This window comes from Panicum hallii, chromosome 9, assembly GCF_002211085.1.
Source record: "Panicum hallii strain FIL2 chromosome 9, PHallii_v3.1, whole genome shotgun sequence".
Taxonomy (NCBI): Eukaryota; Viridiplantae; Streptophyta; class Magnoliopsida; order Poales; family Poaceae; genus Panicum; species Panicum hallii.
The window spans coordinates 5,942,336-5,959,982 of record NC_038050.1 but is presented as its reverse complement, the minus strand read 5'-3'; the positions used below and the strand labels follow the sequence as shown (position 1 = coordinate 5,959,982).

General features: G+C 51.3%; 1 protein-coding gene across 1 annotated transcript; it reads left to right on the top strand.

The window, feature by feature from the left end:
- The first annotated feature begins 11,408 nt into the window (after positions 1-11,408).
- On the top strand, positions 11,409-14,617 carry LOC112873637 (ribosomal RNA small subunit methyltransferase E). The gene is made up of 8 exons (XM_025936653.1): positions 11,409-11,685; positions 11,983-12,056; positions 12,485-12,627; positions 12,714-12,760; positions 12,834-12,942; positions 13,144-13,205; positions 13,686-13,800; positions 14,218-14,617. Exons 1-8 carry the CDS (start codon positions 11,515-11,517, stop codon positions 14,376-14,378), a joined length of 882 nt encoding a protein of 293 aa, XP_025792438.1. The 5' UTR covers positions 11,409-11,514; the 3' UTR covers positions 14,379-14,617.
- Positions 14,618-17,647: the final 3,030 nt, after the last annotated feature.

The window sequence follows — 17,647 nt, the reverse complement described above, 5'->3', positions numbered from 1 at the left end:
CTAACATCATGGGTTTCAGGTATGATTGAAATGTGGAGATCCTTTCTCAGTTTCATTCCACATATTTTTGGAACAGGGATTCAGATGAGACGCACTGGATGACTGATGGTAGACACTACCGCATTAGCTTTATCACCTTCTGAATTCTTGATTTTGGAGAGCAGCACAGGACTTACTCCAGGATTCACCAGGATGATCCTTTCAAGGTCAGTGACATCAGTCACTGTTGGAGAGTCCCCAGCCAGGCAGATGGCAAGAGGAGTGGTCTGAAGAGCTTCTATTATGTCATGAACAACCTTCTGAGGAACACCATTGATCCTAAGGATGGAGCAGCTTCAGATATTAATGGCTATGTGAGGAACTTGCTTGCTCGTTTTCCTGATGGTGAGAGATTCAATGTTGGTAGGTTCATTTGGGTGCAGCTGGCTTATGCTATGGATGATGATAGGAGAAGTCTGCCCTATGCTCCCTACCTCATGTTCATGATTGAGAGGTTTCTGGCTATATATTTCCTAAGGATGGTTTCCACACCGTCTATAAAATTGAGAAGACCCAGTCTTATGCAGCAGCCACAGAGACAGTTGGTGGCACCTCCAGAGGTCGTGAGGACGTTCCTGAGAGTTCTCGCTCTAGGAGCAGTGGCAGAGGACTGAGTAGCACAGTCAAGGCCTGGCTGAGAGCTATCTTTGGACATTGCTCTTATACTTCTCAGACAGCCTATGACACCAGGATGGAGCTCAGAGAGTCAGTCAGGGAGACCAGAGAGCGTGCAGGGCTTGCACGGCTTCCACCTCCTCCTGTCCCACCTCAGTTTGAGTTGCCTGACCTTTCTGGGACAGAGCAGAGCAGTGACTCAGGACAGCATTCCAGTGGATGGTATGACACTTTGTTTGAGTATCAGCAGAGACACAGAGACACTCAGGATGGAGGACGTGCAGTAGTCTCTTCTGATGATGAGTGATCCCTCTATTTTATCTTCTCTTTTTGGTACTTGATGCCAAAGGGGGAGAAAATTAGAGGGGTCAAACCTTTTTCGACGACGTGTCCCTGCTGCGGCTGTGCTTCATGTCAGATCCAATGAGAGTAGATGTTAGGTTGTGAGTTTGAGAGTCGATTAAAACTCTATTTGTGTAATATTGCTACCTATGTGACTCTATTTGTATCGGATATGGACATGTATGTGTTTGTGTGCTGTAGCGTACTTCATATTTATACTAGAGATAGTATCTTTCATATATTTCTTGCTGTGAAATTTTCTTGTTGATCTGACTGATGCATATGAGTGCGGCAGTGCTGCACTTTTGTGCAGCAGTGCCGCACCCCATTGCAACAGCCAGATCCTGTAATGCTCTGAACCGTCACATGCATCACGTATTATTATTTTGACACAGTGTTTAGCACCCCACAGCAGGCATGGATGTAGGGGGAGGCCCCAAATCACATTTAAATATACGAACTTTGACTTTTGTGTCAAAATTGGAATTAAAATCCAACTCATATATTTAGGGGGAGGCTCCTACATCCATTTCTCAAAAAATTCTCAGTTATAATTTATACCTTTTGTAAGCTCTAATTGGGTTGTCATCAATTACCAAAAAAGGGGAGATTGTAAGTGCAATCAAGCTCTTTGTGGATTTTGGCATTGATGACCACCTAATTAAGGAACTAATGAGATTCATCGAGATGACATGTAGGGAATTTAAAAAGGAGGATGATGTACAGGTTGGAGGATCCCCCAAATCGATATGATGGCTATCTTGACTCATGAAGGCTTAATTTATTTTATATTTTGAATATTGAGTTTAAGAAAAGCCGTACTATAAAGAGAGATCCAAGAACAACTGTCCAACCGTTGAACCAAATGCTCAAATCCTGAAAACCACATCCTCATACTCAACCAAAACAGCCAGCAAAATTTCACATCTAGCAGAGTTGTTTTGGTGGGTGCGGTAGTGCCGCACCTTGAGTGCGGCAGTGCGGCACTTAACGTACCGTTGGGACCAGAGGGGTATAAATTCCCCAAAGGTAACAGACCACAATTTCTCTCTCTCCAACGTTAAAATTCGCAGAAGAAAGAACCAAAGCTCTTCTCTCTCTCCTCCATTGCTCCCAACTCACCTCTCAAGTGGATCTTCACATCCAACCATCAAATCTTGAGAGAAAAGGCAGCAAACTTCGATTGGAAAGTGGATCTACTGATTCCCCCACTCAAAAGAGCATTTGGTTCATATTTGGCCGGCAGTTCTAGGGTTTGTTACTCTTGGAGCTTGCTTCTAGCCGGCTAGTCGTCGCCCTTGAGCTTGCCTCTTCGTGTGGTAGCCTTGGGAGGTCTGTAACCTTCTCTTGCGGCTAGTGATATTACCCCTCATCTCAAGAGTTCACTCTCTTAACTTGAGAACGAGGAAGAGCCAACCTTTGTGGTGAAGCTCAAGCCTTTTGTGGCTGCCTCAACAACGTGGACTTAGGCCAGCCTTTGTGGCGACGCTGAACCACGGGATAAATCTTTGTCTCGCGTGCTGATTTATATTATTGCTAAGTTAATTTCTCGTTCTAGGTTTGAGGCCGATCTACTTCTCTACTGTGGTTTCCTCTGTTCTAGTTCCATATCTGTGTTGCTGACACCTGCAGAAAATCTAGAAATTAACTCGATCTACTCTTTGGTTCGTCAGATTTTGAATTCTGTAATTTGTGTTCTGTTGAGCGCGGCAGTGCTGCACTCAGGTGCGGCAGTACCGCACTCTCCTCTGACGAGAATTTGGAATTGAGTTTTTACAAGCCTATTCACCCCCCCCCCCTCTAGGCCTCTTTACTGGTCCAGTGATCCTTCAACCCTGCACGCCTAGGCTCTCGGCATCCTCAACGTCCGTGCTCTCGTGCCGATGCTGCTTGACCTCGCCACGCCGTCCTTCTCCAAGTGGCGACGCCTTCTCCTCCTCGCCCTCGGCAAGTACGCGCTTGCCGACCACGTCTTGTGCGATGCCGCCTATCCCGCTGTCCCTCACTGGGTCCAGATGGATCTCCACGTCCTCTCGTGGCTCTACGGCTCCATCACCTCCGAGCTGTTCGAGATCGTCACTACCGCCTCGCCGTCCGCCCGCACCGCCTGGCTCGCCCTCGAAGAACAGTTCATCGGCAATCGTGAAACCCGGGTCGTCCTCATCGACACCGAGTTCCGCACCTTGATGCAGGGCGCTCTCTCCGTCACGGATTACTGCCGCCAGATGAAAACACTCGCTGACTCCCTCATCGAGCTCGGCGAGCCCATCTCCGACCGCCTCCTCATCATCAACATCCTCTGTGGCCTGAATGACCGCTTCGCTCACCTCCGCCCCTACCTCAAGCGACAGCGGCCATTTCCCTCCTTTGCCGAGGTATGCTCCGAACTCCAGCTCGAGGAACTCTCCCTGGGTGCTCCGTCCGCCGTCATGCCGCTCGTTGCTCCTACACCGTCTGCCCCCACGGCCCTTGCCGCCGGCCCCGCACCCCCTGCGCCAACCTCGAGTGGGGGCCGTCGCCGCCGCAAGAACAAGGGGGGCAACGGAGGCACTGTCCCCGGGGGCGGTGGCAGCCGCAGCGGTACCACTCACACCTTCGGCGCCTCTCCAGCTGCCGGCAGCGCTGCTTGGCCCAGCTTCTACAATCCTTGGACGGGCACGATCCAGATGTGGCCCGGACCGCGCCCGCCGTCATCCACCGCTCCACGGCCGTAGGCTCTCCTCGGCGGCCCCGTCGCCTCAGTCGCCGGCGTCCTCGCTGGAGGTCCCACCGCACCGCCCACTCCGACCTACCCCAGCTATACCGGGCCAGTATCCCCGGCGGCCTAGCCACTCTCGTGGCCTTCCCCCTCGGGGGGGACGGGACTGCCTGCCCCGTGGGCTGCTCTTTTAGCCGCGCCCTGGGCCGGCACACCTCCTCAGGCCGTCCCCTGGGCTGGTGCACCCAGTGGGCCGCCCTTGGTGGGCTGGGACCAACCGGCCCTTGCTGGGGCCTTCAACACCATGACTCTCATCCCCCCATCAACGGGTGAGTGGTACATGGATTCCGGTGCAACAGCACACATGGCCTCCAGCTCCGGTATACTTTCTTTTTCCCATCCCCCATCCACCTCCACACCTTCCACAATCATTGTGGGGGATGGTTCTGCTCTTCCAGTCGTGTCCACCGGCTCTGCACATATCGATTCTCTTCACCTTAACAATGTTCTTGTCGCCCCTCACATCATCAAAAACCTTGTTTCTATTCGCCAATTTACAACCGATAATAATTGCTCTGTCGAGTTTGACCCATTTGGTTTTTCTGTAAAGGACCTCCGGACCAGGCGTTTGATCAGCAAGTGCAATAGCTCTGACTCGCTCTACCCGTTGCTGCCTCCGGCCTCCACCACCACACCTAGCGTCCTCCTCACCAGTGTATCCTCCCAGCTGTGGCACTGCCGCCTTGGACACCTCGGTCATGAAGCCCTTTCTAAGCTAGCTGGCTCTTCTGCCATTACTTGCAATAATGGAGCACATGACGACCTCCGCCATGCTTGCCAACTTGGCCGTCATGTCCGTCTCCCTTTTTCCACTTTGCAGTCTCGTGCCTCGCATAATTTTCACCTTGTTCATTGTGATTTATGGACCTCTCCGGTGTCTAGTGTTTCAGGGTTCAAATATTATCTTGCTATTCTTGATGAGTGCTCTCACTACTTGTGTACCTTCCCCCTCCGTCTCAAATCTAACACGTTCTCTACTATTGCACACTTTTTTTCCTTTGTTGCCACCCAGTTCGGCACCACCATCAAGAGTGTGCAATGTGATAACGGTCGCGAGTTTGACAACCCCTCCACTCGCCAATTCTTCCTAACCCATGGTGTTGTTCTCCGCATGTCGTGGCCCTACACCTCGCAGCAAAATGGCAAAGCTGAGCGTGTTTTGCGCACCATCTACAACATCATTCGCTCCCTCCTTTTCCAATCCCACCTTCCCCCTCCCTACTGGGTGGAAGGCCTCCACACTGCCACCTACCTTTTCGATCGCCACCCCTCGAAAACACTTCAGTTTTCCACTCCCCACCATGTCCTCTACGGGCATCCACCATCCTACTCCCACCTCCGCGTGTTCGGTTGCAAGTGCTATCCCAACACCTCTGCTACCGCTCCCCACAAACTTGCCCCACGCTCCGTCCTGTGTGTCTTCCTTGGTTACTCATTAGATCACAAAGGCTACCGCTGTCTAGACATCTCCACAAACCGTGTCATCATCGCTCGCCATGTGATCTTTGATGAGTCCTCCTTTCCCTTCGCTGACACAACTCCGACGGCCTCCCGCCCTCCCTCTAACCTTGATTTTTTGGATGATTTTCATTGTCCAGACTCTATGTAGGTCATTCATCGGAGCACGCCTGGGCCCCCTAGCTTTCCACCCCTGCCAACCAGGCCATCCACGCTAGTTGGGCCGGCCTCGTCGCCTGGCGGGCTGCCTCCGCTTGGGCCACCTTCGCCTGGGCCGCCTCCACCGCCTGGGCTACCCGGAGCTAGGCCTCCCCCGCCTAGGCTTCCCGTGGTTGGCTCCCTTGCCTCTCCGCCATGGCACTGGGGCCATCCGCCGGCCGCTGGTCAGCGCACCGCGCGCGTCCCGCGCCAAGCGCTCGCTCCAGTGCACCTTCCCGCCCGTGCAGCCCCGGCACCTCCTGTCGTCAACAGCCACCAAATGCGCACTCGCGCTAAGAGTGGCTTCATTCAGCCTCGTCTACTTCATGCCACCGCCGTATCCCTAGTACCTACGACTTATCGTTGGGCCCTGGACGATCCGCACTGGCGCGCGGTGATGAACGATGAGTTCCAAGCTCTCATCCACAACAACACTTGGACTCTCGTTCCTCGCCGCCTCGTGCCAACGTCGTCACTGGCAAGTGGATCTTCAAGCACAAGATGCGGTCCGATGGTACCCTGGATCGGTACAAAGCGCGCTGGGTTCTCGGTGGCTTCACCCACCGCCCTAGTGTTGACTTCGACGAGACTTCCAGTCCAGTCGTGAAGCCCGCCACCATCCGCACCGTCCTCAGCTTGGCTCTCTCCAAAGACTGGCTAGTTCACCAGCTCGATGTCCAGAATGCCTTCCTGCATGGCACTCTTTTCGAGACAGTCTACCGCACTCAGCCCTCCGGCTTTATTGACCCGGCTCGCCCAGATCATGTCTGCCGGCTCAACAAATCGCTGTACGGGCTGAAGCAGGCTCCCCGTGCTTGGTACAGCTGCTTCGCCGCACACTTGCTGACCCTGGGGTTCGTGGAGGCCAAGTCGGACACCTCCCTGTTCGTTCTTCAGCGGGGTTCTGACACCGCCTTCCTGCTCCTGTACGTCGACGACATCGTCCTGACTGCATCAACACCTGCTCTTCTTCACCACATCATCGCCGCACTCCAGGGGTCCTTTCCGATGAAGGACCTCGGCCCCCTCCAGCATTTTCTTGGGGTCGCTGTCACTCGCTCCGCTTCCGGGATGCTCCTCTCGCAGCGCTAGTACACCCTCGACATTCTGGAGCGTGCCGGTATGACTGAGTGCAAACCATGCAGCACTCCGGTGGGCACTCAGGCTAAGCTCTCCTCGGAGGGCTCTCCTGTTCCGGATGTGACGTTCTACCACAGCTTGGTTGGGGCTCTCTAGTATCTCACCTTCACTCGCCCCGACATCAGCTACGCGGTGCAGCAAGTCCGCCTCTGCATGCATGATCCACGGGAGCCGCACCTCCTCGCTGTCAAGCGCATCCTGCGCTACCTTCGTAGCACCGTCAATCTTGGCCTCTTCGTCGCCCGCACGCCTTCGCCGAGCACCCTGACCGTCTACACGGATGCTGACTGGGCCGGCTGTCCGGACACATGTCGCTCCACCTCGGGGTATGCCGTGTTTCTCGATGACTGCCTCATCTCCTGATCCAGCAAGCGTCAGCATACCGTCTCTCGCTCCAGTGCTGAGGCTGAGTACCGCGCCATGGCCAATGGCGTGACCGAGGCGACGTGGCTCCGTCAGCTCCTCCTGGAACTCCACCAGCCCCTACAGCGTGCTACAGTCATCTACTATGACAATGTGAGTGTTGTCTACCTCTCGACAAATCCGGTGCAACATCAGCGCACCAAACATGTTGAGATTGACCTTCACTTCGTCCGGGAACGTGTCGCTGCTGGGGCTGTGCGTGTTCTTCATGTTCTGACTACCTCGCAGTTCGCCGACATCTTCACCAAGGGCCTACCTTCGTGTGTGTTCTTGGAGTTTCAGTCCAGCATGAACGTTCGCTCCGCCGACGTTCCTACTGTGGGGGGATGTTAGACAGAGGATATCTCGGCTCCTTTAATCACGGCCGCCCTCCCGTCATGTTTCTATAAATGGGCAGAGGCTTGGCTATTTAGGCCTGTAATCCCCTATCGATCAATTCAGGGTGTGATTACCCAAAATATTCCACGCTTCCACGGTTCACTGCTGTGGAAGCCGCTGAGACGTCCGGACCATAGGATGCTCATGCTGCGCCAGTCAAGGATGCAGATATGATCATCCGTGGAATCCTCCAGTCTCACACACTTGTTGGACAGCAGGAACCACAGGGCACCGTCCGGCATTACGACGGGGCACTTGGGCAGATTCTCTCCTCGGGGCACCGCGTTGTGGTGAGGAAACTTCCCGGCCGTCTCTCCCTTTCCCTACCGCGCTCCCGTGCCTGTACGAGCTCGCCGGAGTAACCGAGCCGCCGCTCGCCGTCGTCCCGTTGCCACGGTCATCTTCGCCGCCTCCTTTTGCCCTAGATCGGTTCCCCGCGTCGCGCTCTCGCTTCCCGTCCAAGTCCGAACCAAAACCGAGCCGGGAATCGCTTTATCGCATGAAGTTCGGCGAGCCGCCGCCGCCTCCGCCTCGCCGCCGGCGCCCCGCCGCCGCTCCCGCGCTGTTCCCCCCGCCAGCGCGATCCCCGCCATGGGATCTAGATCCAACGGCCCGTAATCGATCTAATCCCGGGTCAATTAGTTAGATACCGGTCAACCCGCGCCCTTTTGCAGTTTAGCCCTTTGAGTTTTCCGAAATCAACCCGCACTCCGTCTCAGTTCAAAAGTATTTACGTTTCAGTCCTGATTCTTCTGTTTAGGCCCCTAAGGTTTTTCAAAATCGAACCCGCCGTCCAATATCTCTCGGTTTTGCAAGCTAACCCTTCTGTTTAGGGTTTATTTTCAATCTAGCCCCCGGTTTCTTCTGTCTGAGCCTTTTTAGATCTAGATTTATCACAGATAGGTCCCTGGAACCCCGTTTTAGCCCTAACTTCTCCGTTTTAACTCCGATTCCAATGATTCTTGCGCTCACGCGATCCTTACGACTTATACAATGTTTTTAAATATTATTTTGCTCTGTTTACATTGTATGGTGTACTGTTTCTTATTGTTTTACTTGTTTGCCTGTATGTGCTTGTGTGCGACGTTAGACGGTGCGCAGTTCGAGGATCCGCAGGGCCAAGACTTTGAAGAATTCCCTGAGCAGCAGCAGTTTGCTAACGAAGGCAAGTGGTCCTTGATCATGTTTCAGTCCTATTAATCTCACAAATACACATTTACTTTATATGCATGCATGTGTCTAGAATATGATGGAACCCAAGTTAAGGACATGCCTAGTTTCAATTTATCTTCCTTGATTAAACCTAGGTTGTTTTATTTATGTTATAGCTACGCTAGTTGCTTATTAATAGTTTTTGGATAGTTGGAAATCATGTTACCTCCTATACCTTTCTTGTCCTTTGGAATTCTGTTATGGCGATGAATAAGATTATTGAATGAATTGAAACATGGAGAACCACCCAGGAAAACAGTACAACCACAGTACTATATGGCTCTGGTCTTGGCTAATTAATTAGAAACTTTGGCTTATGATGATCTTACCGCAAGGGCAAGAGGGGTTGCATCGACGGGGTATAGCTCGGTCCTCTTGAGGCACATGGCTATGTGAACCTTGGCTAAGGTATTTCCTCATTAGGGAGGGTTATGACCGCTTTGACTTGAAACCTTAGCGGATTGTCATAAGTTAGGAAATCTTTGTAAAGGTCTCGTAGTGAATCCCTACCACTCACCTCGGAAGTGTTTAAGGGCTTTGCAAACCCGGGCATCAAGGGAAACACGAGCTGTGGGTAAAGTGTACAATCTCTGCAGAGTGAAAACTGATATATCAGCTGTGCTCACGGTTAAGAGCGGCTTGGACCCTCACATGATAATTGAACTCGAAGATGACTTAAGCTGATGTTCTTTATTGTTGTTGTTGTTTGCTTACTCAGTCTTTTATATAAGGGTTGGTATAAACTTAAACCTAGTTAATGCTTGCTAAATAAAACTTGGCCAACTAAAATGCTTATCGCAGTCAAACCATGTCAGCTTATCCTTGATTTGGCCTTGCATGTCATATAATTTACTCCACTTGCTGAGTACCAACCATAAGTGTACTCACGCTTGCTTTATTAAAAACAATGCTGCTCAGAACAAGATAACTTTCCGGAGTTTCCTGAAGACATTGGAGATTTCTAGGCGTATGTCTCCCAGTCAAATGCCTGTGAAGTTGAAGTCCGCTGCTATTTCTCAACGTTTGATTATTCGTTTAAGATTAAGGCTATCGGTCATGTAATAAAGTACTATTATACTTTTATTCATTAATGCATTGCTTCAGATATTCGCTTGTGACGTCTACTGTATGTGCGGAACTTGATCCTGGCGCACATATGGGATGCATTCGGTTACCTTTTCTAAACCGGGTGTGACAGAAGTGTATGTCTCCCAGTCAACTGCCTGTGAAGTTGAAGTCCGCTGCTATTTCTCAACGTTTGATTATTCGTTTAAGATTAAGACTATCGGTCATGTAATAAAGTACTATTATACTTTTATTCGTTAATGCATTGCTTCGGATATTCGCTTGTGACGTCTACTGTATGTGCGGAACTTGATCCTGGCGCACATATGGGATGCATTCGGTTACCTTTTCTAAACCGGGTGTGACATTCTCTGGCAGCCTCGCCTTCTTGAAGTCCTCCAGCAGCTCCCAGATGCTTCTCACACGGAACTGGGCGTCTTGGATCCACCCCCCGCCATGCCCACAATCCAGGTGCAGAGTCCACACGCTCACCATCCTGTCACCGAAGTCCCCGATGTGATCGATGGAGACGAACTTGATAGAATCCCCGGCGCTGCCCATGGTCCGGAACATGTTCACCAACGCCAAGTCCATGGTAGTGTCGACTTGCTCCAACTTCATGGTACCGCCGAGTTCAAGCTCGAACCCAGGGGGCAAGTTGAGGAAGTCAAAATCGACGTGAGGGCGGTCACCGGCGGCGTGCAGGTCGCAGTGCATGGCGCCTTCCATGAGATTGGCCCAGAAGGCATGGTCTTGGAAGGAGAAGGCGACGTGCGCAAAGAAGGGCCCCTTACCCCGCTCATCCTGGATCGGAAGACCCGCTTCTTAATCTGCCACGGATCGGTGGCGCATGACGACGGATCCGCCGACGGCACCATAGGCCACACGCAGCCGCCGCCCTTGCTTCGGGAACTCTGCCTCAACCAGCTCCGCCACGGTGAGCAGATCGACGTCGTCGCGGCGCCGCACGGGAACGGGGGTCCTCGTAAGAGGGGATGCCTGATGCTCTTTAGATCCTCGGCCACCGAGAGCGACTCGCCGACGGCGTCATAGACGAGGTGGTAGAGGAGCTCGCTTGCCTCGAAGCGGAAGACCACCGTGAGCGCGATGAGGCTCTCGTTCGCTTGGTGGACGTGGCCCCGGGCGTAGATCCCTCTGCTCCCGCCGATCTGGAGGAGGGCCGGGGTCTATGGCTCAGGCCCAGCTCCGCTTGAACGATACCAAGCACTTGGTCGCTGAGGCGGATGCACAGGGGCGAGGTGAGGTTCGGGTGGTCGTCGACGCGCAGGTGGAGCGCGAGGCCTTCCACCAGCTCCTGCCCGCGCTCGCCGCATCCGTAGGCCTTCCGGTTAGGGCACCTGATCGCCCCCCACGCGTGCTGGCGCTCGTCGGAGAACCGCTCCAGATTCACGCTGCGGAGCAGGACGACGCACGGCGGCAGATGATTTGCGGCGGCCATAGCTGAGAAGGCGGCGCAGGTGGAGCAGATCGAGGGGGAAGTTGCAGGTTGATCAGATCAGATGGTGTGATTGGCGTGGAAGACTCATCTGCGCGCACGATCCGATTTCAACTCGCGCCGGAAATGGGAAAGCATCTTATGTCTCTTGATGAAGCTCATCTGATTGGGCCAGGCTGCTGCGTTCGTTGTGGGCTGGCCTGACTCGTCCAACCGGGCCGTGCTGCGCGCGGTCCAAAACGCAAAACCCCCTGCGGGCTGCTCCGTGCTCCGATATCCTACCCGACGACCAGCACAGCAGCACCACTGCACCAGCACCTGTAAGGCCCGACGACGTCTCCACCTTCCGCTGCCCCGCCGGCGTTTGCTCGGCCGTCCTCCGCCGGCGTTTGCTCGGCCGTCCTCCGCCGCCAGGCCCAGTGCCGTGGCGATGCCGTCCGTTTCCGCCTTCGCTTCCTCATCCTCAGCTCTGCTGCGCGGCCCCCCCGCGCGGGTCCGGCGCCTCCTCGTCGCAGCCGCGACGCGCGCGCACAGCAGCGCCGCTAGCCGCGCTCGCGGTGGGCTGCCGCTGTTCCACATCCCGTCCCTCCCCTCTTCGAAGGTAAACACGCTTCTTAACCCCATCGCTACTTGCCCGCCGCCGCCTAGGCATTCCGTCGAACGCCTTGTTCTCATTCCTGCTGGCCACGCGGTGGCCTCATATGCAGCTTATCCGCTTGCTGCACCAGATGTTCGTCTGTGTTGGGTTGCCGAGGAGACAATGCGTGTTGCACGAAACGTTGATTTGTTTCGCTTGTATCATGGCATTTTGTCTGAGTAGGTGGCGTGTGTTGAAGTTATTCGCTTGTTGTTCCGTGGGCTCATACTGGATGTAACTAAAATGGATATTACCTTGCAGGGTGAGGTGGTCCGGATCCAAGGAGACGAGTTCTGGCACATGACAAGGGTTTTGCGCCTTGGCGTCAATGACAGGTATCATTGCTTTTCTTCTTCCGTGGAGTACGCGCCTGGCTTGGCTTCTACATGAGTATCTATTCAGCTACTAAAATCAATGCGAAAAACTGTTTTTATATATTCATTTCTACGTATACAGTCAGTCCGGCAAGCACTAGCTTGCGAATTAGTTTATGGCTGCTTAAGCAGGTACTCCAATAAGTTTGATCGGTTTATTAACTTCTTAGGGATCGTCCACATCTATGGTTTAAGTTATTGACCATCTACTAAATACTTTAACTGGTCAGCTCATGCATATTAGCATGTAAGAGAATAATATCGTTACATGGATATAATATAGCATTTTCTAGGAGACAATATTTTTAATACAGCATGGTAAATTACATCTTATATTTCCAACAATTGCTTGTTTACGTGCTGAAACTTCTCTCAACATTTTTTTAAAGGGTTGAGCTATTTGATGGAGCTGGCGGTTTAGTTGAAGGATCCATAACGAAAGTTGACAAGGGTGGCACGGATGTTGAGCTATTAGAGGATGCTAGGCTCGTAGCTCCTCAAGGAATCCAATGGCATGTCTTTGCTGCATTTGGTGAGTCTCGTGAAATAAATATACTGTGCGAACCATGGGACTGTTTGATCGCATCCTGTACCATTTTATAATTCTATAATTTCCAGGGACACTGAAGGGTGGACGTGCAGATTGGCTTATAGAGAAATGTACTGTATGTTACTTGCAATTTGGGTGTTCTGCTTCTTCGTTGCCTACTTCTAAGTCTGTTTCCTTTTCCTATTCAGGAACTTGGAGCTTGTAGTGTAACCCCTCTTCTGACTGAACGGTGTCATACTATAGCAGAAAATAGGGTGGACAGGTTGCAACGTCTCGTGTTGGCTGCAGTTAAACAATGTATGTAGGTTGAGAATATCCTGTATTTCATTGTCTGTTAATTAGTTTGTTCTTAATTGATATATGTTATTAGCATGGTGCGCATATGCTGTTGTTGTTTCCAAGATTTCAGTGAGAAAGGATCTAATCTAACAAATTGCATTGCTCTTGTCTTCTCATAGACCTAAAATACACTAATTTCGCCACTCTTGTGTTCTTTAGGCCAGAGAATACATGAAATGTCACTGAAGCCACCGATTCAGATAGGCAATCTTCTACCTGTTGTAAGTATTGCTTATATTTTGTTATCTATGCATAAAACATTCTGAGCAACCTCAAATTAGTGCAGTCACTACCGACTACTGAGGATACTTTTCTTCTGTGGTTAAGTAACATTGTTTTGACAGAAACCCTGTCATCCTGCAGATTATGACTGACTACTGAGGATACTTTTCTGCTGTGGTAAAGTAACATTGTTTTGAGAGAAACCCTGTCATCCTGCAGATTATGGTAGTTTGTTAAGAAAATGTGTCAGTTCAAACTCAAACTACAGTCATTCTTCATGGGATATGGAAAGTACCACAATACATGTTTAAATGAACTTTCTTGCTGAAGCTGTTTGCGTCTAATATGCATGCAAAACAACTGGAACAACTGTTGCATACTTGATATTTCCACTGTCTGTGTGTGACTAAACAAATTGATCTGAATCTTTTTTGCAGTATAATTCATTTCTGATGAACTGTTGACCTTTTTTCTGTCAGGTTTCACAGTCAAAGCTTGCTTTCCTAGCATCAGCAGAAGCACCTCCTCTTTTAAGGGTCCTGCCAAAATCCAGCAATGAACAAAACGGGCTTTTGATTATTGGGCCTGAAGGAGGTAACAAGATCTATATACATATTCATATCTAATTGTTTAAATAGGAATGACATTGGTGATTGATCACTAAAAGCTCAAATTATTCACCCAGATGTTTATCGTTTACCCCAATATGTGCTTCATAATTTTCATTTTGTTATTAGTTGCTTCCAATAAATGAGAAAGTGATTATATAATGCAAAGTACATATATTAATGAAAAAAAAGTTGTAGGATATTTTGTGTTGGTGCAGGCATGTATGTTAGAAGAACTGTTAAACACATAATTGGATTACATCATTTTTCAGCCATCATAATTTTTTTTATCTTCAAAGACTACTTATAGGGATGCTGTTATTTAATTGTAATATAAAGAATCTCATATTCGAAATCACCATTGTTATTCTAATTCGCACCGTTTGTCATCCATATTCCTCAGACTTCACAGAAGAGGAGGTACATGCACTGAAATCAGCAGGCGCGGCACCTGTCGGTCTTGGTCCATGCAGGCTACGAGTCGAGACAGCCACGATATCGCTCCTATCTGCTCTCATGCTATGGTCGGATGCTAATCACCAGGAAATACAGCAATGCAGCTAGTCAATGGACAGTCACCAGTAATGTGCTTCCTTGTGGTATAATTGTGTCCATAACGTTTGGAGCGTGACGTTCTCCTTGAACCAACTTTCGGGTGAATTTTGTCGTGAAACGTTATTCAAGATGTAGTTGGACTTGATTAGCAGAATCATGTAGAGAATGAGTCCTCAGTGAGCTTCTCGCGAACAACATGGGCATGGCGAACATGAAGACTTATTATACATCATGTCTTGCTTCAGTTATGTTGTCTCAGCGTGCTGGTTGGATATGTATGAAGACAACTACAACCATTTTTCATTCCCCGTCTTTTGAACCAACAACTTAAAACTTCTGTCGCCTTGGCTTTTGATGGAAAACAAAGCTACTGCAGCAGTTAGGTCTCGTGCTGGTTCTGCACACATTCGTACCACATGTTTTCGATGCAACAGAATCAAAGCTTCTCGTATTTAGAATGGATCAATCGACTAGAGAGCTCGACTAATCTTCTAAAGCGAGAGACCAAACGGCCCCCACACTGCCACACACAATCACCTGGTGCTACGATGCGCTGCCTCTCCAGGCACTTCTCTTCCACCAGGTTCCTCCGGAGTCCAGACTGCAGACTTGGCATCAGCCAGCAACCAGCAGGGTCGGACCAGATTCAACAAATATTTTCTTTTATTTAAACGCTTCTTACAAACATCTGTTCCTTCTCTCTCATCTCTGATCTCCTCTCAGAAACGAGGTGCTTCTCTATGCCTGCAGGAACTGTGACCATCAGGTTAACTGATCCTCCATATTTACCTTTCCTGAGTCCATAATTTGCTCAAAGATTTGAAAATGTCTTTTTAAATTGTGCAAAAGATTTTCTATGTCAAGACTCAAGAGTATCTCAATTTAAGGGCAGTCAGCGAGTCACCCAGCTTCTTGTTCCGAAGTTCTGAACTTCATGGGGCTGCAAGTATCTTGTCTGAAACTCTGAACTCTACAGGAGGTGGGCGAAACAAACTGCTTGTATCGGAACATGGGGGACCACGCCGCTGGCGAGGTCACGCAGGTGCTCTTCGAGGACGTCGCCTTTGATTCGACCCCGCCGGGCCACCCTGCCCCGCACCAAGTCCGTCTGCTGCGCCGCCTGCGGCCACGGCCCAGATCAGCTCCATATCTGTCTTGTCTTCTTGTCTAATTGTCTTCTTCAGTGGGTTCAGAGCCCAGGCCTGACGGCCACCACGCTTGCATCGTTGGCGCAGGCGACGGCGAGGGGGCGAGGAAGGCATGGCGCTCTTCTTCGTCTGCTGCAACCCAACTGCGGCTACCGATGGAGAGACTGAAACGATGATGCAATGCTTCAGTTGGTTGCTGCAAGGGAACATCGTCGATGCATTGTAACTTGTCTACCAGCCCCGGCCGGCCGCTTCGCCTCCGGAAACAGGCAGCTACACGGGCGTCGCCATGAGTTGATGCAAGCGGGGAAGGAATGATATGAAAGCAAGAGACCACCGGAGTGAGGTGCCCTGCCGCCGTACATGGCGCTCCGCCTAGCCCCACGGACGGCGTGAAGGAGAGGAGAGTAGGCGTCTCTTGTCATACCAAACACCCCAACCCTCCATCCATGCAAGCTGGGGCGAATGCGATTGAAGCAGAAGGAACAAGATGTAGTAACCAAGGGACTGCCGCCGTCAGGCAGTGCTCCGGCGAGCCGCGGTTAAGGGTTGGGTCCGGATCAGGAATTTCAAAAATCACCCTTAAATATTTACAAATAGACCCGTTATTTGGATCGCGGTTATAGATCGCGATCCGAATATTAACAAAATACCCCCTAATATATGCAAATAAACCCCTGAATTGGATCGCGATTATGGATCGCGATCCGATTATTTATAAAATGACCCCTACAACTTACAAATAACCCCCTGGTTCGGGTCGTCTTCTCCCCACCCGTCCAACGCCGCCCGCGGCTGCCGCTGTCATCCCTGCCCGCCGCGCCATCCAGAGCCTGAAAACCCCGTTACGCTCGAGAGTGCCTGAACCCGGGCGGCGGCGCAACTTGTTCACGCAATATCTCGGTGACTCGGTCGGCTTCCTCGCCGGCACTACGCATCCGCGTCCGTCTTCGCAGCCGACGAGTGACCATCCCCGCTCCCAGCAAGAGCTCTGCCGCAAGTACCACTGCTTGCTCCCTCGCTTTCCCCTTAATATCCACGCCCGATTCCTGTCCCAAATCACTCTTCTTGTCATGTGACGAGGTGGCCGTCTGGCCGACAGCAACTGCTTTGTATCGGAACGTGGTGGATAACGCCGCCGGCGAGTTCACACAAGTGCTCTTCGAGGACGTCGCCTCCGACCCCACCCTGCCTCGAACCAAGCCCGTCTTATTCCAGGTCACCATCATGTCTGTCTTGTTTTCTTCAGTGGGTTCAGACTCGGAGCCAGGCCTGACGGCCACCACGCTCGTATCGTTGGCGCAGGCTACGGCGAGGGAAGAGGACGCTCTTCTTCGTCCGCTGCCACCCCAACTGCGGCCAGCGATGGGGAGACTGACTCTGGAGATCAGGTTCAGCTTGGTGTCTGGGAGCTTTGGACCTCCATCTTCAGACTAGCCGTTGCCATCGTCGTCGGGTTGCTCCTGCTCCATCGAGGTAAAAAGACAATCATGGCGATAAAGATATTTGTTCCTGTCGAGAATTGCAAGGTGTCCAGCAGCTGCAGGGTGATCTGGTGCTCTATACTTGCTCAGGCACTGTAAAACTATCTTTCCAACACGGTAAAAACCTTTCTCAACTTACCGGCCGTTTCGAGCCCGAGGATTGAATGAATGAATTTCAGGTGGGGATCCTCCATTTGACATAGTTTTTTGAAGAGCTTCAAAACAAGCTTCACATAAAGCTATGCTAAAGGGCTATTTTTTAGCAGCTTCATCAATGAAACACCTGATGAAACTATTTTCAGCTTGAGGAGGAGAAGCTAGAAATCGCCTAGCTTCTTCCGCAGATTCACGTTTCACCAAATAATTTTGAAAATAGTTTTAGCCTCACCAAATAAGCTGCTTTCAGGAGCTGTTCTGAGAAACTATACCAAATGGGGCTAGTCTCGTCCTTCCCTCGGCCGTATTTGGGCTCAAACCTCACTTCTACTAAAGTGCGCATCGCTGACCTACAGCAGCGGCCGTTAGCCCATAACTATCGTCTAATCCGGCCCACGCAGCGGCCTCGCCGCCTTGGGCCCAGACCGCGCACGCACGCACGCCGCCGCCGCCGCTGACGCGCGTAGCCCACACGGCCGTTGCGAACCCC

Excerpts from the sequence above, each read along its gene's own strand:
- LOC112873637 (XM_025936653.1), top strand. The coding sequence starts at position 11,515 with ATGCCGTCCGTTTCCGCCTTCGCTTCCTCATCCTCAGCTCTGCTGCGC. Across the intron at positions 12,761-12,833 it reads GGCTTATAGAGAAATGTACT|GAACTTGGAGCTTGTAGTGT; the intron begins GTATGTTACTTG and ends TTTCCTATTCAG. Across the intron at positions 12,943-13,143 it reads GTTGGCTGCAGTTAAACAAT|GCCAGAGAATACATGAAATG; the intron begins GTATGTAGGTTG and ends TGTGTTCTTTAG.